The sequence below is a fragment of the Convolutriloba macropyga genome, chromosome 15 (genome assembly GCF_964194025.1).
Source record: "Convolutriloba macropyga chromosome 15, txConMacr16.3, whole genome shotgun sequence".
NCBI classification, from domain to species: Eukaryota; Metazoa; Xenacoelomorpha; order Acoela; family Convolutidae; genus Convolutriloba; species Convolutriloba macropyga.
In genome coordinates this window covers 17,354,467-17,379,092 of record NC_134482.1, presented here as the reverse complement: position 1 = coordinate 17,379,092, position 24,626 = coordinate 17,354,467, and the positions used below count along the sequence as shown (strand labels likewise).

Genomic DNA, 24,626 nt, shown 5'->3' with positions numbered 1-24,626 from the left:
CAAAATGGAGCGGCAAGGATGTTAACGTTTGTCAGGCACGAACTTGACGATGAAACAATGGAATGGGAAGAGGTGAAAAAAAGATTCAACAACTCACGAAGAAATTTTGAGTGAACCAGAGAAACCACTATTATATGAGATGAGTTACCGCAAACTTATAGATACTTTACCGAACCACAGTGACTTTATCGAAACATCCTTATCAGAATGGTCGGATGATGCCGATAGCGTATCACACGAGTTTTCTTGTAAATCCACCTAGGAAAGCAATGGGAAAGTTCGACTCACGGAAGCAGCCACAACTATGAATTATGATTCAACAGACACAAACAAGATGAGACTTATTATAGAGGAGGGAAGAGAAATTGCGAGAGAGAAACAGATGGAAGATCCCACATTGAAATTGATTTTAAGTTGGGCCGATGCACAGACGAAACCAACCCAACCGTCATTGGGAAAACTTAGAGTGAAAAGATCGAAAGCGATTGCAGCTGGCGCAGACGCAGTTGCATTGTGGAGCTTATGGGAACAACTCGAGGAAGAATGGATCAAGCAAAAAGTCAAACGATGCTCCCACAGACAACCAACCTGTAGTCAAAATGATTCTCCAAAGAGCCCAAAGACAAACAAGTTTCAATAGTGCGAGCATAGAGGCATCCAAAGGAATTTTTGGCCCTACAGTTTATATTGATGCCAAGCTAAATGGAAAAGTTGAAGCAACGACAATATAATGTCAGAACGAGCATATAAACTCTACTCACCTCCAATGCTTCTAAATGACTTCAACGATTTTGTACTATCGGCAACAAACGACCCATTTCGAATCTTGGGGAAATTCACAGGAATCTTGGCGTTTGGGCCTGGGATAGTCATTCAGGCCGAATTTCTTGTGACTCCTGACACCGATGTACCACTAATTCTTGGGACACGGATACTTCAAGAAAAACCAAATGTCAATTGATTTCCAGGCACGACAACTGATGATGGGAACAGAGAGCAGCTCTGTTAACTTAACTTTTCTATGGAAGTCTGACCAGTCGGGGAAGGTAAAAGTTTGTGGAGCTGAAAACGAACTACAAGATGAGGATTCAACAACAGACAACTCCATTGGAGACACCCAAGGAGCGAAAGAACAGAATTCTCCCGACATAAAGGAAATCTGCCCGCTGGTAAAAACGGAAGCCAACTCAAAAAACGGACTTCGGATTCTGGCCGCTGTTACTGCTTTCCGGGATGTTTTTGCTCTACATGACTCGAAGCTGGGCCGAACTCACCTTGTTGAACACGACATAGATACGGGAGAATCGGGACCCATAAAGCTTGCACCCTACCGTCTAGCACCTGGAAAAATGTCAGTAGTGAAAAGTGAGATTGAAGACATGCTTACTCGGGTCATAATACGACCATCGAATAGCCCCTACAGTGCGCCTATTGTTCTGGTGACGAAGAAAGATGGAAACAACCGCATGTGCGTGGACTTCAGAAAACTCAACGATGTCACAAGAAAAGATGCATTCCCACTCCCTCAGATAGATCAAATCCTCGATCATCTTCATGGTGCAAAGGTGTTTTCGAGTTTGGACCTTGCCTCTGGATACTGGCAGGTTCCTCTCTCCGAAGCAGCAATTCCCAAACCAGCTTTCGTGACACCAGACGGAGGCTACTTTGAATTTCTGAGATTGCCATTTGGACTATGTAATGCCCCAGGAACGTTTCAACGATTGATGAATGCCATCTTCAGAGAGTACCTCTACAACTTCGTTCTTATCTTTTTGGATGACGTTCTGGTTTTCAGCAATTCAATGGATGGACATGAGGAACACTTGCAATTGGTATTTGAAGCGTTGAGAGCAGCAAACTTAAAACTTAAACCAAAGAAATGCAAGCTGTACCAGAAATCGGTTACATATCTTGGATACAAACTCAGCGCAGATGGAATTTCCTCCGATGAAGGAAAAATAAGAGCACTCAGAGAGTCGAAGCGAGAGGTAAACATAACCGAAGTTCGCTCCATTGTTGGTTACTGCAGCTACTACAGATGGTTCGTCAAAGAATTCGCAGGAATTGCTAGACCTCTACACGAGATAACAAAGAAAAACAGACGTTTTAGTTGGACACCCGATTGCCAGAAGGCGTTTGAAAAATTGAAGGCAGCAATGATTGAGTCTACGATACTCGTTCACCCTGATTATCAATCTCCCTTCGTTTTGGACACAGATGCAAGTGATAACAGCTTGGGTGCAGTACTTTCCAATGTAATCAAAGGCGTTGAGCACCCTGTTGCATTTGCCGGCCGAGTTTTGACGTCATCAGAAAGTAAATACTCTACAACAAAACGTGAAGCGCTTGCTGTAATCCAAGATATGAAATGGTTCAAGCCGTACTTGTGGTGTACAAAGTTTGTATTGCGAACAGATCATGCTTCTCTGCAATGGCTCTTCTGACAAAACAATGACGGGATGATCTTTCGGATCCTGCAAAAGCTTCAAGAATTTGATTTTCAAGTGGTTCATCGGCCAGGAGAAAAACATGGAAACGCAGATAGCCTATCTCGACAAAGTAGCAAGACGCCAGAACTCTCCGTAGAGGAACAAAAACGACTCTTTGGCAACTGCCCGGCCGCAGAAACCTTGGATGATGCATTAGGACACATTCAAATGGTATCTTTTTCAGAAAGTGAAAACCAACAAAACGACGAAAAGTTAAAACAATTTCAAAATGGAGCGGCAAGGATATTAACGTTTGTCAGGCACGAACTTGACGATGAAACAATGGAATGGGAAGAGGTGAAAAAAAGATTCAACAACTCACGAAGAAATTTTGAGTGAACCAGAGAAACCACTATTATATGAGATGAGTTACCGCAAACTTATAGATACTTTACCGAACCACAGTGACTTTATCGAAACATCCTTATCAGAATGGTCGGATGATGCCGATAGCGTATCACACAAGTTTTCTTGTAAATCCACCTAGGAAAGCAATGGGAAAGTTCGACTCACGGAAGCAGCCACAACTATGAATTATGATTCAACAGACACAAACAAGATGAGACTTATTATAGAGGAAGGAAGAGAAATTGCGAGAGAGAAACAGATGGAAGATCCCACATTGAAATTGATTTTAAGTTGGGCCGATGCACAGACGAAACCAACCCAACCGTCATTGGGAAAACTTAGAGTGAAAAGATCGAAAGCGATTGCAGCTGGCGCAGACGCAGTTGCATTGTGGAGCTTATGGGAACAACTCGAACTGGCAGATGTAGTGCTCTACAGGAAGTGGCTTGTTGAGAAAACAAACTCAACAATTCAATTTATTGTGCCTACGAGCTTACGGGACCACGTCTTGGACCCACTTCATGACTCGAAGATCAGCGGCGGGCATTTTGCTTTTCAGAAGACGCTGGACAGAGCACGTCAGCAAATTTGGTGGCCCAAAATGAGAAGAGACATAGAGCTTAAATGCGAAGGCTATCTAGTTTGTCAAGCACGATCGACCGCAGGCAAGAAAAGAAAAGCCCCATTACAAACTACTGACGTAGGCATTCGATTCAATAAGATCCGAGCTGACATCTTGGGACCAGTTACGAAGACGAAACCGACCGGCTATAAGTACATTCTTGTAATCGCCGACTTCTTCACGAAATATGTTGTCAGTGTACCCCTACAGTCAACCACAGCAGAAGCTGTTGCCAAAGCGCTGGTTGAACATTGGATTTTGTTGTTTTGCACATCCGACTCCGATCATACAGACCAAGGAACAAACTTTTGCAGCGAATTGATACTGGAGTTGTGCAGACTCCTAGCTATTGATAAAACAAGGACTTCAGCCTATCATCCGCTGGGAAATGGAATGGTGGAGAGGCATAACAGAGTGATAGCCGATATGATTTCTAAGTACTGCTCTGGAAATCCACACACATGGGACGAAATGTTACCATATCTCAGCTTCGTTTATAACACAATCGTACATCGGACGACAGGACACACACCCTTCAGTTTAGTGTTCGGCCAAGAGTGCAGATATCGAATAGATCTGTTTTTGCCAAAAGCACCAGGACAAGAGATAAGGAAGTATGAGTTTACTAGATGGTTGGAAGAACAATTCAGAGGCGCACATGAACGCAAGAGAAACACTCAGTTGCAACCAAGAGCGACAAAAAGATATCTATCAGAAAGATGTGTTCGGTGACGCTTACAAGGCTGGTGACAAAGTACGGCTCTTTGCTCCTCATAAGGTAAAGTCAAGGAAATTTTTTCTTCCATGGGATGGCCCATATACAATCCTCGAGAAAATTTCGGACCTTCACTACAAAATTGCGAAAAACCTCAACATTGGAAAATGGCAGATAGTACATTATAACCGACTGAAACCAGTTAAAGAGGGAGTAGACCAACAACGGATATCAACGCGGCCTACCCCAGGCAGACTGCGTCCAATTAACAGGCTCATCGAAGAAGACGATGATGATCGGCCGCACCAACAAATCATTGTTACATCAGTTGACCACAGGAGAGGTCCAAGACGACCGGAACCCTAAAAATGGATGGATGAAGACGAAGATAACTTCTACGATTTGTTTGATGAGGGAAACAGAAGGAGAGCACAAAGCTCAATGAACAAAGGAATGGGAGAAGCAGAAGAAGCCCTCGAATCAAACCCGTCGGATATGACGAATCCAAACCCAGAAGAACAGTCAAATTCATTGGTGTCAAACAGTAGCCCACCGGCAGAGCAGCAAATGGAAGCAATGACCAGCTTTGTTCCTAACACATTGACACCGGAGAAAGCACCTACCGCAGAAATGACTACCCCCACAAATTGAAAACAGTCAAGCGAAATACATCTAACGTGCGTCTAGAGCCATTAAACTTTGATGCCAACAACAGCAATGGAGGACGACCCAAAAGGACCAAGAAAAATCCAAAGCGATATGGAATTGACGACGAATACTTGAACATTATTAGCTTGAACAATATTAAAGTCATAGAAATTTTCAAGCTTCAATTAATATAAATTCAAAACTCTTTCTCAAAAAGCACGACAGTCAGAGTTGGACATTTTTCTAAGGTGAAATACAAAGAGGGAAATTCGAAATTGAATCCTTGTCCTAAACAACCAACACGTCATGAAATTAGATTTAAAAAAAGGTAAAGGAAAAACATTCACGCTATAAGTAAAAAAGGAAAACCATTAACAAGCAAAAATTTTATAGTGGCCAAAAAAGCTCAAGTAAACGCTTATATACCAGCAACAGAGAAATTTGGTTGATGCAACCAAACTTCCCTGAAAAAAAAATAAAATCCCCCTTCAAAATAATAATAACTCTTCCCATTCGTAATTGGTGCAGGAATAGAAGTAGACTACCCTATTTAGATGTCGTGGTGCTAATTATTATCACTGCTGTTATCTTGGATGGCCATGACAGACCACCAAACCCAATCTAGTGTAGCTTTTATACCAAAAACTCCTATTGCAGTAGCTGATTCGATTGATATTATCGAAATTGCCATTCCCTTTCCACAAGTGCTGGACTTGAATTGGGACGCTATAAGCAACTTCTCACAAACACTTGCCGAGGTGGAAAGACAAGTTTGGGCGGAATCATCGGAGGGTTTCTGCAAGAGCAGGAAACTGAATGGAATGCTTGAGCACAGTCAAGATTTGTTGATTGATAACATCAAGCGTCAGACTCTGGATCTCAACCGAGAACGAGCTACTCTCATATCTGATGTGAAAGCTTTGTTAACTCTACCCACAAAAGGAACAGACGATCGGTAACACTTTTTGCAATCGGTGCTGCAGCTGCCTTGGTGTTAGAGCCGATGGTAAAGAAGACAGCCTGCAAACTGCTATCAATCTTTAGCCTTTGCCACGATTCGGAATACAAGATGAGCGAAATCAAAACCCAGCTTCATCAGAACAAGCACACTCTTCTCAACTTATCAGGTTCGACCAAAACTGCAGTGCATATCCTCGCTGATGAAAACAGTAGACGACAACCTAATATCGCAGAGGTACTGAACTATACATCTGGCAATTTTGGGATGCTTGAGAGAGCAGTGGATCATCTGCGACGAGACATGGAGGAAGCAAAACGAGCACAAGTCTGCGATCATAAGCAAAGCAATGTCTTCACTTTCTTTTTCAAAACTCAAAACGTGCTGAACAACGTCTCTTTCTCCCTATTGTCGGTTCAATCAGAAATTGAATCGTATAAAGTTGAGTTGAAGGAATACAGCAACAAATTGAGAGAAGCCTTCCAAGAGATGGCTGGTGGGAAACTTCCCTCTCGGCTCGTTCAACCAGATACTCTTTAATGGATTTTGGCTCAACAACAACTCAATGGCAAGTTTAGAACCATCCCAAATGAACATCTTACCCTCTACTACGAACTGGAACTACTACGCAACGTTTATGTCGGAGAACATGGAATTCTTCTTAAACTAGAGATACCGTTATTCAACCAGAACGCAGTTTACAGAGTCTTCGAAGGAATACCATTACCCCAACCAATCGGGAACTCAAACACAGCTTCTACACTGACCCTCAAAAACAAACTAATTGCTCTTTCAGACGCCTCCACGACGTTTGCCGAGGTTGATAAATATACTATTACTCCTGCCGAGGATCAAAGAGGCTTCGACTTTGCAATCAACAGTCCGGCTGCTTGCTCAGTTTATTTTTCGGACACGAGGCTGCAACCCTGCAAAACTGTAATTACGATGTTATCCATCTTCCCGCCATACCAACTGCAACTTATTTGGCCGATTCTCTCTTTTTGATGACGGCTGCAAATCCTAATTATTGGTTGCTAAACACGACACAAAATCAAATGCGAAGCAACAAAGTGCAAGGATGTCGGAGCTGCCTGGTACAACCGCCTTGCGAGGGGCGGATCGAAGTTTCGTCCGGGGGTTCAATGCTTTATCCTTCAGCAAATATGTGCCCACACGAAACCGGCTTAATTATCAATGTAGAGGCTCCTCAATTACTCAAAAAGGCGCTCACAATAACCCTCCCACCACAGATCGAACAAAAACTAGACGGCGATCGAGTCAATTACCAAAGGAGACTATTGGAAAACGTTACATTTGGACTTCAGCAGAAACCAACGCTCGAAGTTAATGAACACTCCATCGAACAACTATTGAAAAACTTCGACATCGACAGTGCGGAATTTTCCAAGAAGAGCACTTTGTCATACGTAGCCAATATACTTAGATTAACCGCCTTCTTCCTATTGATGATTTTAGTCGTTTTAATCATTATTTGGGCAGTCAGGAAAAACAAAATCGTGTTCATTGGGGCCAAAAAGAAGCCAAACAATAGAAGAAACCCACCAATTAGCAACGAAGAATTGAAGGACTTTTCAACCCATGAGTTGCCATTGGTCCCTCAAATTGAACTACTAAGCCGAGTCAGAGAACAAAATAGACTGGAAATTTCAGCCTCATAGTGCTCATAAAATATGATTAACTATTCGCTTAAACCATGCTTACTTGCTGAAAATCTTTTAATGATCTTGACAACTATTCGGGAGAATAGTTGGGTCCGAGAGGGAAGTGTAGAATATTAAAATGAGAACTTTGTTAAAAATGTTACTAACCTTGTCATCCAGAAAGTTGATGATAACTTGAGCAACAAAGGGAATATTAACGAGAATTCAAATAACGATTGAAACTGAACAATTACCTTCACAAGCATTGTTAAAGACAAAAGCCAAGAAACATATTGTGAATCATTAAACAAAGGACTTACAAAAGGATGATCAAATTGAACTCGGACCTATTATTCCATTGTTTTGGCGCTATAAATACGATTGATTTTGCAAATCAATTTCAGTACCACAGCTTTTCGAACCTAAAATCTTGATTCTAATTTAACTCATTAATTTGCCAACTTGTTATTCTCCGCGGTAAAAGTCTTCCTTAAACTCGGTTTTTCTAAGCTCCTAGAACTATTCGATGGAGTCGGTGTAGACTCAGAGGTCGAATGAAGAATTAGAACATAATAAGGAATTGGCAAATAATACACTTGGTAAAATTCAGTTCTGACTAGGGTTAAGATCTGTGGTAACTTCGCATCTTTAGTTACAGGTTCTATGTCTTCTATAGAGTAAGATTTGGCATTGAACTCAAATTAGCATAACTAATTTAGGAATATAGAAGTGGCTTACAGGGATCACTCTGAAATAGGTTAAGTTAAGAGCTCCTTGGACTTGACCGAGGAAAGGGTAATTGTAAGTACCCACAACACGAGTGTTTCTAAGAGTATTGATCGCTGTGCTCCTCTGGAGACTGAAATAGTGAAGCCACTCTGAGGGTAGGGCTGCCTGCTCGTAGAAGACTTGGCAAGTAGGACTAACCCATGTAGTATGGATGGGCGAACCAGGTAGACAATTAACACGGTCTGCAGTAACCCTGAAGTACCTGATGGGCAAGAGCTCTTACGTTCTTTTTTCAAGTGGTTGATACTCGACTGGTTGGTTTGTGGAGTGAACTCCGACGATCGTCTCTTCATCTTCAACTTAGTAATTCCTAAGACAATAGATTGATCTCTTAATAGAACTCAATTGTATTGAGAACTTGGTATACTTCCCAATCATAGCGCCACCTATTTTGTAGTTAATTAGTTTCTCCACGCAATTAGATCGTAGACGAGGCGCTCAATATTGAATCAAATCCTTGGAACCATTGCTTCTAAAATTAAACTTTAAGAGTAGTAGGAGGGCCTGGTATAACCCTCTCTTTCAATTAAGAGAATGGGTTTGTGAAGTTACCACTTCTCTAATTTTTTTTAGTATAGTGCTCTTCAAGTATTCAAAATTGTTGGGATTTGGATAGGGAACTCCCTCATCCCGGGTTTTCAAATTATACAGACAGTCTCGGCAATACGGGTCAACTTTCGGATCCTAAAAACACGCTTTTCAACTACCTACCCTCACTTCATTAAATATCAATTTTCTCATCAAGATCAGAGGCGCAAATTCATATCCAACAAAAACAGCCAGAAATTCAAAACGAGACGAGACGCACAAAGAGCAATACGATAGAAATGGCAAAACCAATTTGGAGAAATTTGCCATTCATCCATATAAAAACAGTCGCACCAACTCAACCGATTAACACCCATATACCCGAGCAGCCGCGTTATCCCACCAGTGGCCACCCACTTAAAATTGTGACTACAGGAAACATTTAGAATTATTACAGAAAAGGAAGCGAAAATGCCGACTTGGACACAAACCCTCACCATTACAAGGTTCAAACGCACTACCAAATGTAGTCAGCAGGATGGCCGAGCGGCACTTACAAATCACCTAGAAAAACTTCTCCCCTCGCCCCCACCTCAACCTTTCACCCTTATATCCCTTTACCCGTTACCTTTTTACCCTTTCTCAGTCTTTCCTCATACCTTGAGAGGCAACCAGTATCCAACTGGATCAAAACCCCGAACCAAAGAATAGAAGTCAGAAATACTAACCACTGAACAAGGTGACTTGCTGAATTCTTCAATTTACAACAATCCCTATATTGCAACAAATTCCAACTTAGACACACATACACGAAAAAGGGAAACAAGAAAAATCAACCCGTCCAATAGATCTCTAAAGGAGAAAACCACTCTAATCCTTCCTGTGGAATTCATCTTCAGTCCATAATAAACTTCGAAGAATTAAAGTCACAAATGAAAAAAAAAAGAAATATTAACTGTATTTTTTGATAAATTTACCTTTATTATTTTTTTGTTCTGATTAACAATTCCCCTTAAACATCAATTGGCACTCGAAGTGGAGATTTTCTCGCGGCCTTCTCATCCAGAGGAAAAATTTGAATTCACAGATGGCAATATACTCCAAAGAGTATACAGCAAACAATTCCTAAAGGAAATTAGAACCTTTCCTATCACCAAAAGGAAGAGGAAAAACGAAATTCCATTAATCAAAAAGAAGGAACTCTAATCCAACTCCTTAAAATCATATCTTTATTAACCAAACCAGGGAAATTTTCCCAAAATTTAAACTAAAATTCACCACCCAACCCAAAACATGTTAAAAGCCAATCACTCAAATTCTTTTCCACCCGAACGTTAGCAGCAGCTTTTGGAAGTATCAACTACTGAATCGTTTATTAGATCGTTTTCAAAACAAACGTAATTTTTCGGTCAGTTTTTCAGTTTCAAACATTAGCTTCCTCAGAAGACTGCTTAGCTGATGTCGTCTTTGCTTCATCAACTTAGTGAAAGGGTTTTAATGTGAAAATTCTAAAGTTTGATACCTGTTGAGAAACTTGAACCACATTTCCTAAACTCTTACGTCGAGTATTCGTTACACAATAATATTGAGTCTTTTAACAAATATCATTTACTGCTAAAATTTCTTTTGGCCGTTCAATTCAAGAAATTAAGACACCTCATCAACCTGGATTGATTACAAATGGCCCAAAACTAAAAAAAAATTACCTTTCACATAATAAATTTATGTCTACTGAACAGTTTTTGTTGAGCGCATAATCCGGTTGAGAGCAACTAAGCAATTGGTAAGGCAATCAGGTGAAGCGCTCCACCAAAAGAACAGATCATTTTATTGCGAGGGCAAACTAAACATGTACAATATAGCAGCGTTTTTCATTTCCTTCAAACGCGTGCTCAAAAACATGTACCCATTGTGCAAACATTTTATGATTATAAACATAGCCGGCAGATTGCCGGAATAGCTGCGAAAGAATATACCTGCGCGCCATATAATAGAGATAGAAACAGATACAGGTCTAAATTGAAAAAAAAATCGACGCCACTCAAAAAACTAGATAAAAAACATTCAGCAATAAATTAATAAAGCTTGTTAAAATTCATTCCGCAGAAGCCTCTTATTAGGGACCTTTACTGCACAAATGAGTTCCTTTGACCTTAAACAAATTAAAATTAAACTTAAGTTTTAAAGTGCAAAAACTTAAGTTTTAAAGTGCAAAAGTCATTTTATTGAGTGAGGTAAGTCACGTATGATCAAAATCTAATCACGCAAATAACCTAAAAACTTTTGCTAAAGCGAGTGAAAAATGACGTCACATAAACTGAAAAACTAGACCTAGAATGGACTATGAGTGAATTGAGAAAACCATTTTTAAAAAATCAGATCAAAAAATAAGAAAAAAAAACAAAAAATCAATGTCAAAATGCCGCATGTGAAGAAAAAACCATCAGCGAGAAACCGAATTTTTGTTCAAACATCGTTTTCTCACTCTACTTTAAAATTACAGCGAATAAAATTCACGCCGCAAAACCACTCGCTTTTTCGCTCCATTTCCTGTTTCGGCGTGACCAAAATCACTACTCCAATTTGACTTCAAAATCATGAAAATGTGTGAACAGATCTTTAAAAAAAAGACAGCGCCCCAATACAATTCAAATTCTTTGAATTGTAAAAAACCAAGAGCACCGCAATATAGCTTCACTCAGCTTACAGCTTCGCAGCTATAAAAAACAGAATTGCCGTTTTCCGGATACGGCAATAGCAAAAAAAGCCCTTAAACCTCGTAGAAGAGCATTTATACTTTCGTGACTATTATTAAATGAATAAATTCAGTTGAGAAGTTTACGAAGATACAATCTTCAGTTTATATCTCTTTCCAGCTAGCGTCTTCAACAACTGTTACCCCCACCGTCTTCTATGTTTACACCCACACACACAAACTGGGCTCATACAAACATTGCCCTCCAAGCCAAAACATTGCGATAAAGCTGTGCCGTCAGTTTGAAAAATTTGTTCTGTTATTAGCGTCATTCGTCGGTTGAAAAGAAAGACTTAAGAAAGTGAACTGCACTTGTGAGAGTTGAATAGGTCGGATGATGGTCGGAATATCTAAACACAGAAAACTACATGAATATTTTCATTTTGAAAACATAAGTACAGATAAAGATCCTACCAACAGAGCTAATAATAGCAAAAATATCGCTTATCCAATTTCATTATGACATAGCCAGACAAGAAAATTCTGAAAATTTTTACGGGTATCTGAATCCTCATCGAAACACTCGAACAAAAATTCAAAATTAGATAGAATGTCAAAAACCAACTTTGGAATGAATTGGGTTGTTCGTCAATGCGTACAAAAACTGAACAAGTTACCACAATGGCTTCGCTTGGCAAAAAATGAAAACAATTTAAGAAAACGTTGAATGATTTCTTGCTCTCGCAGGATGAAAAAATTCCTTTGAAAAGTAACGGAGGAGCTTTTGAAACATATTTCTATTTTCAGGAAGCAAACAATCAGAAGAAAATTATACAATGTAATTCTTTAAGAAAATTGATTGATGTTTATAATTTGTGCTTGATTGATTTGAATTATTGTTCGCTTCAATTATAATTAACCATGAGATTATACTTTTAATTTAATTGTTGCAAAAAAATAATAAATGACTAACGTCGGAAGAATCGCCATAGAACGACTAGTGCAAGCTCGAATCTATCGTAACCTGCTGGTCTGGGATGGGAACTGAATTCACTAAGGAGGCAGGTGAGGTGGCTTCAAATGACATAATTAGATTTTGTTAAAAATCAGTAGAACCACTAAAAAATTAAAAGATGCACTTTTCATTTGACTTTGAGTAGTAAACCGCCACCGATTGAGTTCAGCTGCTGATACTTGTGAATGAGAAATTTAGATCAAGCAAAACTAAGAAGTCAGGGGCACAAAAGTCACTAAAATTCAAACGATCAACTTTGAAAAAAAGACCAACAATTTTACAATGAACATAGACGTTAGATTGCCGGAACACAGCCGGCGTTGACCCCCCCCTGACCGCCTTTGAGATTGAAATTGTTAGAAAAAATAAAGAGAAAAATTGACGACAGTCTAAGTTTTTCTTAGCCTTAAAAGGTGCTTTAATTTATAACGCCTGATAGCAGTATACTCTAAGGAAATTTCAACAGACCCGTTTTTTTGTTGACAACAGACTCGTTTTTTTGTTTCAAAAAGTGTTCTACTTTTGTCAGCAGTTTCATTAGATTCTATAAAATTTGGCGAGTTCGGTTTCTATACTGGAGGACAATAAGCTTAATACTAATACCGATTAGCAGTAAAATCTTAAGGGACTTTGATAACTTAATGCACTAAGTTTTTGAACCTCAATTCTTATTGCCCGGGCTTTATTGCTTTATCTCGTTTCTTTTGATTTCGTGATTTCGCCTTCTGAGCTTGAACGTATTTGAGTAAAGTTGCTGAATCATTTTTAAATTCCATTCAGTTGAAACAGAGCGTGAGGTAACTCAGAAGTCAAACGTGAAGTGGCCACTTATGTAAAAGGAGAAAAAAATTGAAGCGAATTTAAAAGAAAGGAGAGTGCCTAAATAATAGCCGTTGAGAGGCTAACGGCGGCTATAAATAATTGATTCAAGAGAGCAATTATTTAAGAACAGAAATGAAAATCTGGTACGCAGGGAGCTTAGCAAAATAATCAGAACTAAAAAAAAACGACTTTCTTATACTAGAACGTTCAAAAAACGAGTTTCATCTGACGAATTTGCGAGGTCTTGCTCTTTTGGTTGTAGCTATCTTAACCTCAACCCACGCAGCAGTGCCCATGCAGGAGGGGAGAAAACAGAAAAAAGTGCAGAATCTGAAATCTAGATTAATTCGAAATTGCCCTTCAAGCCCTTAAGCTCTTTATACTCGGCAGCTTCGGAAAACTATACCTAGAGCCTAATTAATTCCTTCGATCTTCAAGTAATCCTGTTCCTAAAAAAAGTCTATTCAATCATACAAAAAAACAATCAAGCGAAAAGTAAAACATACCCGGCAGATTGCCGGAAAATAGCCGCCGTTGATTCCAATAAGCATGATTGGGATTGAACGAATAGAAGATATTGAAAAAAAAAAGATTTTTGTACAAAAAACTTTTTTAAGTCCGATTTATTTTGATGGAATTTCGTAGTTGAACATACTTCTGTTTCTTAGAGAGAGGCTACAGGGGCTACTATCAACACCAATAAGCATAAGAGATGGTAACTAAGACTTATAGTAACGACGTTCAAATAGCGGGCATCTAAAATTGGGCTTTATGGGTTTATCCCGTTTAAATTTCTGACTTCAATTTTTTATACTGACTCTGTTCATTTTGAATTGCTTTGCTGAGCAACTGATGTTCAAATTCACTTTTAGCAGAACGAGAGAAGAGAGAAACTAGCCTACAGAAGTCAAAAAGATTTCACGCAAAATGTCGAAAAAGCGGCAAAATGGTAAAGCGAAAAAAAGTTCGACGCAGTAAAAAAAAGGAGCGCAATAATAGCCGGCTGAGAAGATGAGGGCGGCTATTAATAAAAAAAAACCCAGGGGAAATTTTATAAAACGCGTTTAAAATCTTACCTGGCAAAGAAATCAGCAGCCTCCAACTGCATACCAGAAGATTGCAATTGACGTACCACTTTTTGCATCAGTGACTGATTTTGCTTTTCAATCACAAACTCTGTTACGAGCGAGTAAAGGGATCCCTGAAATTCACTTTCAATATTTCTCTCGAAATATTTGCAAATCATACCCATCCGAGCCAAGTTCTCTATTTAGGTTTGAGACTAATTCCTTTTCCGCGTGCACAGATTTTTTTTTCAATTGCACGTGTGAACAAATTATTAACTTCTTTGCATTTATAATACTTTTTGTGTATCGTGAGACGACGTGGGGTTATCCATTATTCCATTAATGCAGGGTCATAAACTACCCAGGACAGAAAAAAAAGTTAGGTCAAGTTAAGAGGGCGCATTTTGCAAGAAAAACGATTTTTCATTCCATATGATTTATTCGCTTGATTTTTACGCCAGAATTCAAATTTGATTTGAGAAACCAATCAATTTTCGGTTTATCAAACTCAATCATTTTCAGGATGCGCGTGTCATGTCCATGTTTATATTCATTCAGAACGCACAGTCCTATCTTCTGTAATACAAAGTAATCATTTAAGGGATCAACTGGTAATCAAATGAACCAAAAAAGCCATCAAACCAACCTGATAATTATTAGTCTGAAACTCTAGCAACTTCGGAAGTATTTCGGCTTCAATTATGTCCACAAAACTTTCCTCAGACACTTGAAAAGCCCGATTCTCTCGATTCAAAATTTCCACAATTCTCTGCAAATGATCAATGGACGATTTAATCAGCAGACCGAAAATAACAGAACACTCGTCTAGTTTCGAGTCCAGACAGAAGTCCAAAACTGCGGAGAGAGATTGCCTCATTGAGAAATCGGATGACTTTGTCCTCAAAATTGGTTTCAACTCTCCAATTGCTTCTTTCTCATTCGTCTGAATCCATTTGCAAGCAATGGCCACAAAAGGATGCTGGTTGCCTAAATAGTTGAAAACAATAATAATCATCAAAGAACGATCCACTGTTTTGAATTGATATCAGATAGCATAGCCGGTAGATTGCCGGATAATTGAAACAGTTAAAAAAAAATACGATTGCCTAATTTTCTAGCGAGTGTCAGAAATATTTCTAATTTGTCCGCAGTTTCATTGGATTCAACAAATAAGGCTATTTCAGCCTAAACATAGCCGGCAGATTGCCGGAATAGCTGCGAAAGAATAAACTTGTGTGCCATATAAGCAGAAGATACAGATAAGCCGAGATAGAAACAGATACAGATCTAAATTGGAAAATCGACGCCGCTCAAAAAGCTAAGTGAAAAACATTCATCGATATATTAATAAAGGTTTTTAACCTTCATTCCGCAGAAGCCTTTTCTTTAGGACCTTGGCTGCACAAATAAGTTCCTTTGACTTTAAACTAACTCAGATTGAACTTTAAGAGCAGAAGTTTTAAGAGCAGAAGTCATTTTATTGAGTGAGATAAGTCACGTATGATCAAAATCTAATCACGCAAATGGTCTTAAAAGCTTTGCTAGAGTGAGAAATGATGTCACGCGCGCAAACGCCGTTAGTGAGAGGAAGAAGTCATTCAAAAAATTCGACTTCCAGCTTTGCTGTGTAACGTATGCAAAACGAAAAAGAACGACGAAACAAAAAAGCATAGCAGGACAAAAAAACGAAAAAACAGTAAAAACCAAAGTGAAATTGCCGCATGTGAACAGAAAACCACTAGGGAGAAAGTGAATTTTTGTTCAAATACCGTTTTCTCTCACGCCGCAAAACCACTCGCTTTTTCGCTCCTCTTCCTTTTTCGGCGTGAACAAAATCACTACTCAAATTTTGCTTCAAAATCATGAAAATGTGTAACAGATCTTAAAAAAAGACAGCGCCCCAATACAACTCAAATTCTTTGAACTGTAAAAAACTAGGGCACCGCAATATAGCTCCGCTCAGCTTACAGCTATACGCGTAATAATAAAACAAATAAAGAACCGATATCTAAATGCAAACAAAATTGACGACAGCCTGATATTTTTCAAAGCGTCAAAAAACATTCTACTTTGGTCCGCAGTTTCAATAGACTCAATAAATGTTGTGAAAGCAGTCACTATGTTGGAGAAAAAAAGCTTAAAAATAACGCCAATTAGCCGTATATACTAAATAAGTTTGATGACTTAATGCACAAAGATAATTAACTCTTAATGCACAAAGATAATTAACTCTTAATACCCGGGCTATTGCTTCATCCTGTTTCTTTAAATTTTGAATATTGACCGTAATAATAAGTTTTTGAATATTGACCGTAATTGCGTCAAATTGGTCCTCGAATTCTGAATTCCATTCAATTGAAACAGTGAGGCAAGTCAGCAGTCAAAAGTAAACGTGTTGACTAAAGTAAAAACAAAAAAATGTAAAGCGAATTTAAAAAACTGCAGGCCAAGTCCTGACCTACAATTCTAAGAATTTTCATTGCCTAAACAAAAAATTAGGCCTAGAATGGAAAATGTTTGAATTGCGAAAACTGAATAGAAAAGCCCGATCAAAAAATTGAAACAGAAAAAATAGAAGTCAAATCGCCAAACGTGAACAAAAAACCACTGAGAAAGGGATTTGGTTTTTCGCTCCCCTTCCTGTATCGGCATGAGGGAAAACAGCGTTGAAAATAGCCGTTGAAAAGATGACGGCGGCTATTAAAAATTCAAAAAACGCCGTAGGATGTGTCATGAACAATGAACTAAGTACCTCACCTCATATTAGACCAAGTGGAAAATTTGAATTTCATTTTAATATATGAGAGCCTCTGTTGGTTTATTAAATTTAATATATTACAAACATGATAATGAATCTGATCTAAAATTTCTTTGACAAATGAACTAACCAACTACTAAAAGCAGCAATTTTTCTTGGTTTTTATAACTATCATTTGTCTTATTGCTTATACACACCCATCACGTTATACCTGCGATTGGAATTCAAAGGCCGAAATCAATTAATCTACGAATAATGAAAGGTGGAGATCCACTTTAAAAGGTGTAAATCATTTTAAAAGGTGTAAATCATTTTAAAAGGTGGAAATCAATTAATTTGCGAATTATGAAATACCTGAATATTCTTTAAAAGCCGGCCACGAGTCAACTAACTCGGCCAATTTGGCGAACTGTTGAGAATTGACGCTGCAGTCAAGCAAATCACAAATCAAATCGTATCTGCCCTGCTCAGAACCCAGATCATCCTCCGTAAATACACTTTCTGAGAAGAGATTCTCGAGCAATGAGCGAGTCCTCGCATGCAGAAGTGACTTCAAGTCCTCTTCGTTGAGGTTGAACAAATGCTCGATTTTCTCCAGAATGTAAATTTTCGCTTCCGTAGAGAGATTGGGGATACACGTAACCTGATAACATCAACGTTCGTTTATAACACAAACTCAACTTGGAGTTCACAGGGTAATGTCCTCCGGGCGTTACGTGATTATCCCGTTCTTGAGAACGAAAAGCCTAATGGGTCAGACAAAAAGCCGCATGAAAAGACCACATGACTAATATAATTGCCACAAACTTCGTTTAAGAGCAATTAATCAAATGAAATGAGAGAGCAAGACAAAAACTTACAACTGCACCGATTTTGTTTGATACACAATCATGTTTCAATCATCATGCATTGATTTTCTCTGAATATTTTATTAACATTTAGCTAATATTAACTCAACTAATTACCCCTATCCCATGTCGATCGGATCTCCGGCTTAAAAAAATTCTAATTATATTCATATACCTCTCTAAGCTTCTTCACAATTCTCTCTTCCGAAATCAAACATTTCTCACTGCCATCACTATCGCCATCAATTCTCTCTCGAACATTAGTCAACACATCAACTAGCGGTTTAGATGTTTCTGCGAGCTCAATATGTTGACAACTTGCTATATCATCCATACACCTTCCCATTATTGTCTCAATCACATCATTAAGGCCAAACTCAACCGATAAACTCTCCATTGATTCGTTTATATCGCCAAAATCAATTTGAGCAAGCACTAATCCGATTAAAATCTCTCTCTGGGTCTCAGCCGCGCCTCTTGATAGCCAGAAAGCTTTAGCAGCTCTGGTTTTAATTTCATTGCCACTAGTGAGCCAGTTTTTCATGAAAATCGCGTTGTTTAGTTTTTCGACTTCTTGGAAAATTTGTTCAACATCCTGGCATATATCAATGGAAGCTTTGGATGTTTTCTTTTTATTTTTCCTACATACGGCTAGACACTTTCTGACCAAGACACAAATCGATTTCAAATCTGTCACTCTGATTTCGTTTTCTTGAAAGGCAATCAAATTTGCGAATTCTTTAACGTCTTCAAATTGCATTAAATCAATACAAGACTTGATCAAATTTATTTGATCTTCGGCGGCAAAACTTTCGGATGATGTTTCGAAAATCAGTTTTGAGGCGTAATGAAAAACGATTCTGCTTCTGTAAACTGGCTTCCCTGGATTCGGGATTCGAGCCAAAACTTGAGACAGGCCTGAATAATTGTTCGGATTGCAATATCTCGCAATCACTTCACAGGGATCCATTTCCATTTCCTGAGACAAAATGTCTTTGTAAGGCAACTTGGGCGCCAATTTTTCAACAGATGTCAGGATATCGATATGAGTCCCTGCTTTCTGGCACAATTGAGACTCGAGAACATCAAAAGATTTCAAGACCTCGAAAAATAACAGCAACTTTTGGTAATCAGTCGAGTTTATTACAGGAAAAACTTGAGATTCTAACAAATTTACAACGTCTTTTGGTTTTTCTTTCAACTCTTTTAATAAGTTCATCGACTTTAAGTGACTTCGAATGTCTGAAACTGAATATTTCTCATTTGTCAAAATAAATGCTAAAGTGTGTAACCTCACTTTTGAGACATCAACTTTATGCCGTTCCGCTAACTCTAAAGAAAGTCCCACTAATTTTGAGTCAGTGTTGGCAGCTATATTTAAAATAGTTTCCGTTTTGTACTGTTCGTCTGTCGCAAATCGAGCGGTATCGACATCGACCACTAATTTTCCGAGCTTAGATGATTCTACAAATGACTGCAGATCTTCTAGAGCTAATACTAAAGAATTATTTGACGGGGTAGTTAACTCGGAAACTTTGTCGAGTTCCGATTCGATAACGAACTGCGGTGACGTTTTGATGGTTTCAAAAATGTCGAATTTTTCACTTTCGTCGTTCATTTTTTGCAACATTGCAAAAGCCACAACAACAAAAGTCAAACTTTTTTCACTTTTCTTTAACTTTTCCCTTACTAAATTAACTGCCTTTTCGCTATTGCAAGCTAACACGAAAAATAAACTCAAAGTTATATCGGTTTCAAAACATTGAACCGCGCAGTTAACCAAAGATTCGATTTGTTTGTCAACATTTTCTGAAGTTTCGTTCAAATTGGGTTGTTGGAAATGTTGAGATCTGGTTAGATTGAGAAAGCACTCATCCAATTCTGGAACCGGTAATTCCAAAGCGCGGAGCGACTGGGCGGTTACTTCATCATAATCGAAGAAGCAAGATGCTCCTATTGCGGAAACATCAATTTTGTCGCTTTTGGAGTCACCGCGAAAGCTGACCCCTTGTGAACCCAGTAACTTTTGGGTAGTTTGTTGGGTTTCTTTCAGCAAACCTTTGCCGGTTTTTTCCAACGTGTCCAGAACTGGGAACAGTTTGATCTGTTCAGAGGAACTGTTCTCCGAGGAATTACTTTTCTCGTAATAATTTTTATTAACTTTTTTAGTGATGACATTATTCAACTTGATAACTTCGGGAAGCACTTCATCATCGCAGTGAAGCATGGCAAAGGACAGCAACTTCAGTTTCACCTCCAAATCTTTCAGTTCCTCGTTTTTCGCCAACTCCCAACAAAATTTCCAGGCATTTCGGAATTTGAGAGCTATTAATTGAAGGCACATTTCTAGAGCGAGGTCAATGTAGTTATCGTTCAAAGCGCATTCTGCAATTATAGCGCAAACTTTAGATTTCTTTTCTTCATTTGAAACCAGAACACTGCCAGTTTTGAAAAGGGTGGCAAGTTTCAGAATTTTTGTCCAGTTAGTATATGCTCCCACATTTTCTTTCAATAAATGTCTAATCAAGCTTTCGAAATTGTATTTCGTTCTGATGACAACTGGCAGCAAACTACAGCTGTAGTTTTGAAGTTTGGTCAGCATTTCAATGAAATCTTTTTCGTCCTGAATACTTTTTGGAGGGTTATGGACTGTTTTAAGCAAGGAAATTGCGGCCAGCAATGATGAATCATGCACTGACGCGCTAGAGTCCACAAATTCTTGCGTCACGTTCAAAATAATATCCGTTGATTCTTGAAATGAGAGTTTAAACGTCGTCGCGTTCGCGTAGGAAAATTGGCGAGGTTTTTCCGACTGCGATAAAATCATAAATCGGAGCCCAATTTTCGTCAATTTTGAATCATCAGCTCTTAACAGCTGCGTTATAAAAACTGTGAAACAATCTTGACCCGATAATTTTTTCATCAATTTTGACTGGAGCTGTAGTAAGTCGTGCACTAAAAAGTTCAACCATTCGTCCAAGCTTAATTTTCGATCCTGTTTGATTAAAGTACCGATCAATTCGTTCAATAACTTCAAACTTTCCGTTTTGTCAAATTGCACTTGCATGTAAAATACAACTGGTTTGAAAACTTCAAATTTGTTTAAGATGCTTGCTGCTTCTAAATGTATTTCAAGAGAATCTAAATCTTCGAAAATTTGGTCAAAACTGGCTCCGAAATTTCCAGAAGACTTTAATGGAAGACAATTTAAGATTGCATAAGCTTGAGAAAGCTGGTCAGTTCTCGGACAGTTATAAATACAATCAACTGCATTTCGCATAAGGCTCATTTGATTAGTTTCCAGCGGATCCGGGCATTTCGGACCTGAGGCCTCAAAAATGGTGACCAATTTCTCCAAACTTTTCATTGAAAGCGATATTAAAAGCTGTCTGAATAGTTCGTCATGCTTTTTACCGCTCAAAGTATTAAGGCGAGGCTTTACGAATTTTCTAACATCTTTTGCGATAGTTTGTGGTGTTGAACTTGCTACTACTAAATTGATTTTGTCAAATTCTGACATCGCTTCGAACGTTTCCAATTCTATCAAAGTGTTTGTCTGTTTTTCGCAAACAAACGCCTGTAACAATTGCATGTCGGTCAAAAGCTGAATTAGACCTGGGATTTGGTTGTCAACTCCTCCCTTTAGTAACTCGATTGCATTAGCCATTAGACCGGTACAGGATTCGATTTCTCTAGCCCGCCATTTAAACCAATCACTGCAAATTGCTGACGCTATTGGCCTGGGTTTAATAATCTCCGGTAACGATTCACAATCGATCTTGACTAGTTTCAACTCTTCGTCAAAAAGCCCTTTGATTACGTCTGAGTCCATCCAATCGTTTTCAAACTGGTTGTTTAGAAACAGACCTTTGACAATTCCTTGGTCCGAGAGTGAAGGTAGAAGTTCCGCATACTCGGAAATATCCATAGTTTCAGGAAAGTTGGAAAGAACCAGCAACCGGCTCATTTCCAATTGTTCTACATACATAAACATTGTATCCACAGCTTGCCAATCGGAGCTTTGAGCAAAATCTACGGTCGTTTTGAGCCAAGTTTGATCTCGAAGCTTTGCAAATTCGTCGGATGAAAAATTCTGAGCCGCTTTTTCAGCTCCTCCCAAAACTTCCTCATACAACGTCAAAGTTTGCAGATAATGAATCAACCGCTTACGGAGTCTGAGAATTTCCCGTTGTTCATCGTCTAAACTAGAAACAGTTTTGAACTCCTTTAAAAGCTTGCTAACCGTTTCTTTGCGTAGTTTGCTCTTCTTTTCTGCGATTGCTTGTCGACTCAGATAATCGTCATCATCGTTTTCATTGTCGTTTTCGATTCTCAGATCATAGACGGCTTTTTTCGACTCACTTTCCGATACATTTCCGCGGGCTCCGATGTCAATAATTACTTCAATTTCAGTTCCAATAAGTCCATAATTTAAAAGCGCTTTTGTCGCGTCAAGGTCATCTGATGTTCTGTTCACACATTCTCTTAAAATCCAATGTCGCTTCGATATCTTCCGGAGATAATCTTGAATTGTGGCGTTAGAAACAGGATACTTTCTCCATTGCCGCATGTACACGAGGTCAGAATCGAGATTAAAGAGTTTAGCAAGACTCAAAGCTTCGCCGAACTCCTCATTTTGAAGCTTGATCTTAAAAAGAGCTTCTGGAGTTGTTGATTGGAAAGAAAATATTCGATATAATTTTTTGATCAATTTTGGTTTCTTCTTTGGTGGCTGGAAATGATCACTTTCTGTCACAAAGTACAAACCTTGCTTTAGGTATCTAGAACCTCTCTGTTTTAAAGTTTCTGTTCGTTCGTCATCATCTGAATCGTCGTCATCATCATCTTCGTTGTCAGAGGAATCGCTCAGTCTGAACTTTCGCTTGACCGTTGAGACCTTTTTCTCCATTTCCAATCCTACAAATGCTTTATGTTCGCCGTCCGTAGTGAACACTTCGGTTATTTCACTCACAGGCGAAAACTTTTCACATTTGCCAATCAAGGATTCCATAGTTGCTACATTTTGAATGTCAAGGATTCCGGAAAATTTCATTAGAACAGCTTCATCGACACCCCACATTTGCAGTCTACCCAACGATTCTAGCAAAAAGTCTGAGCTTACTGGGGCTTGACGTTTGACAGGGTTAAAATCGGATTCCACTGAAGAAGTTTTACAAATGTCGTTTTGAGTAATGCTGCGAATTGGTAGTAAACCTGGCATTGACCATTGGGAAATGGACCCATACAAATTACAAGCAAAAACGGAATTCTCATCAACAGATAGTACTAAACGAAACGCGCCGTCAAAATTTTCAGTTCTGTCCCCTTTCGAAGTCAAAGAGCTTGTAAACCACGACTTTCTGCCAGATCCTGCACTCTTCTGATCTGTTATTGAAAAACTCCTAAGCCAAGGAGATTCGTCCAGTAGTTTCCAAGATTGCAATCCACTACTTTGTGATTTCTTCCCTGATGACTCCGCGTTTCTGTCAAAACACGATCCCGTTACAAATAACCCGTGCATGTGAGAAAACACCATACTGAAAACTCCTCCATCGAGAACATGAGTACCCAGGTTTACAGCAAAAAACTTTGCCAAATCATTAAGCGAGGTGTCGAAGTAAAAACAGTTGAACATTCCGCGGTAGCTTAAACAGTAAATTTGAAGTCCCTGACTGTCTTCTTTGAATTCTATGGCGCAAATACAGTTACCGTAATCAATAGTGTCAAATACATTCAACGTATCTGCGTCATCATTTCTCATTTCGCCTCCGAAAATTGACAAGGAAGATAAGGTAGCCAACTTTTTGTCAAAAACTGTCAACTGAGATTTGCTAGAGCAAAGAATCAAGTACGTTCCACTTGGTGACCAATTAATTAAAGCCCATTTTGCATTGTAATCACGTGCGACAGAATGACTAGCAATAACTGTTGAAAATCCATTCTCATGTGGTAACAACAATACTTCTCTCTCATTTGCAATCGCCAAAATTTTTGTAGCATGGTGAAAATCGATTCTCCAATCAGATGCAAATTCTTTAATCCGGAGAAAAACTTGATTTAAAGGAAAAACGACATTATTTACATTTGATTTAATAAGAGATCCAGCAGCTCTGAGAATCGACCATGCCGACACATTAAATGATTGCGGTAAACGGAAAACAGTTTCCTCGGATTCAATGCACCACTCGTTATGGTTGTAAATACTGTACAGGACATTATCCCGAGACATCCTTTCTGAAACAAACTGTATTAACACCATCGCAACGAACTTGTTCTTTGTGGATAAATTTGAGGAATGAACAAAATTAAACAGAACTAGATTAGTAGCAAAATTATTTTGTTGTCCACTTTTCAAATAAAAGAAAAATCTTTTTCAATTAAAATAAAGCTGCTCCCCTAAAAGGTAAAACAAAACAATTTGTCAAAAATTACTTCTGATATTTAAAACAAACGTTTTCGAACTTTAAGTTCATTGTCAGGTTAAAACTGTTTCATAAATTGTTAAAGGATAAAGTGAATATTCCAATTACATTTGTCTGAGACCACAATTAAAACAGTTCTATGAACTATCTTAAAAAAATAAATCGGAAATTTTTTTCTATACAATATTTAGCCTATTTACAACTCATATTTACATCTGTCACCAATTTCTTCAAAAACATT

The 24,626-nt window shown here is 38.6% G+C and overlaps 1 protein-coding gene across 2 annotated transcripts; it reads right to left on the bottom strand.

The window, feature by feature from the left end:
- Positions 1-11,564: 11,564 nt before the first annotated feature.
- Positions 11,565-24,218, bottom strand: LOC142354485 (NBAS subunit of NRZ tethering complex-like). Of its 2 annotated transcripts, XM_075406800.1 has the most exons (5): positions 18,139-24,218; positions 17,470-17,758; positions 15,004-15,344; positions 14,367-14,491; positions 11,565-11,863 (listed from the first exon to the last, which is right to left on the bottom strand). In XM_075406800.1, the coding sequence occupies exons 1-5, from the start codon at positions 24,190-24,192 to the stop codon at positions 11,782-11,784; spliced, it is 6,891 nt and encodes a 2,296-aa protein (XP_075262915.1). In that variant the 5' UTR covers positions 24,193-24,218; the 3' UTR covers positions 11,565-11,781. The 2 variants fall into 2 exon arrangements, with proteins under 2 accessions (XP_075262915.1, XP_075262916.1); XM_075406801.1 differs by lacking the exon at positions 14,367-14,491.
- Between the last annotated feature and the right edge of the window lie 408 nt (positions 24,219-24,626).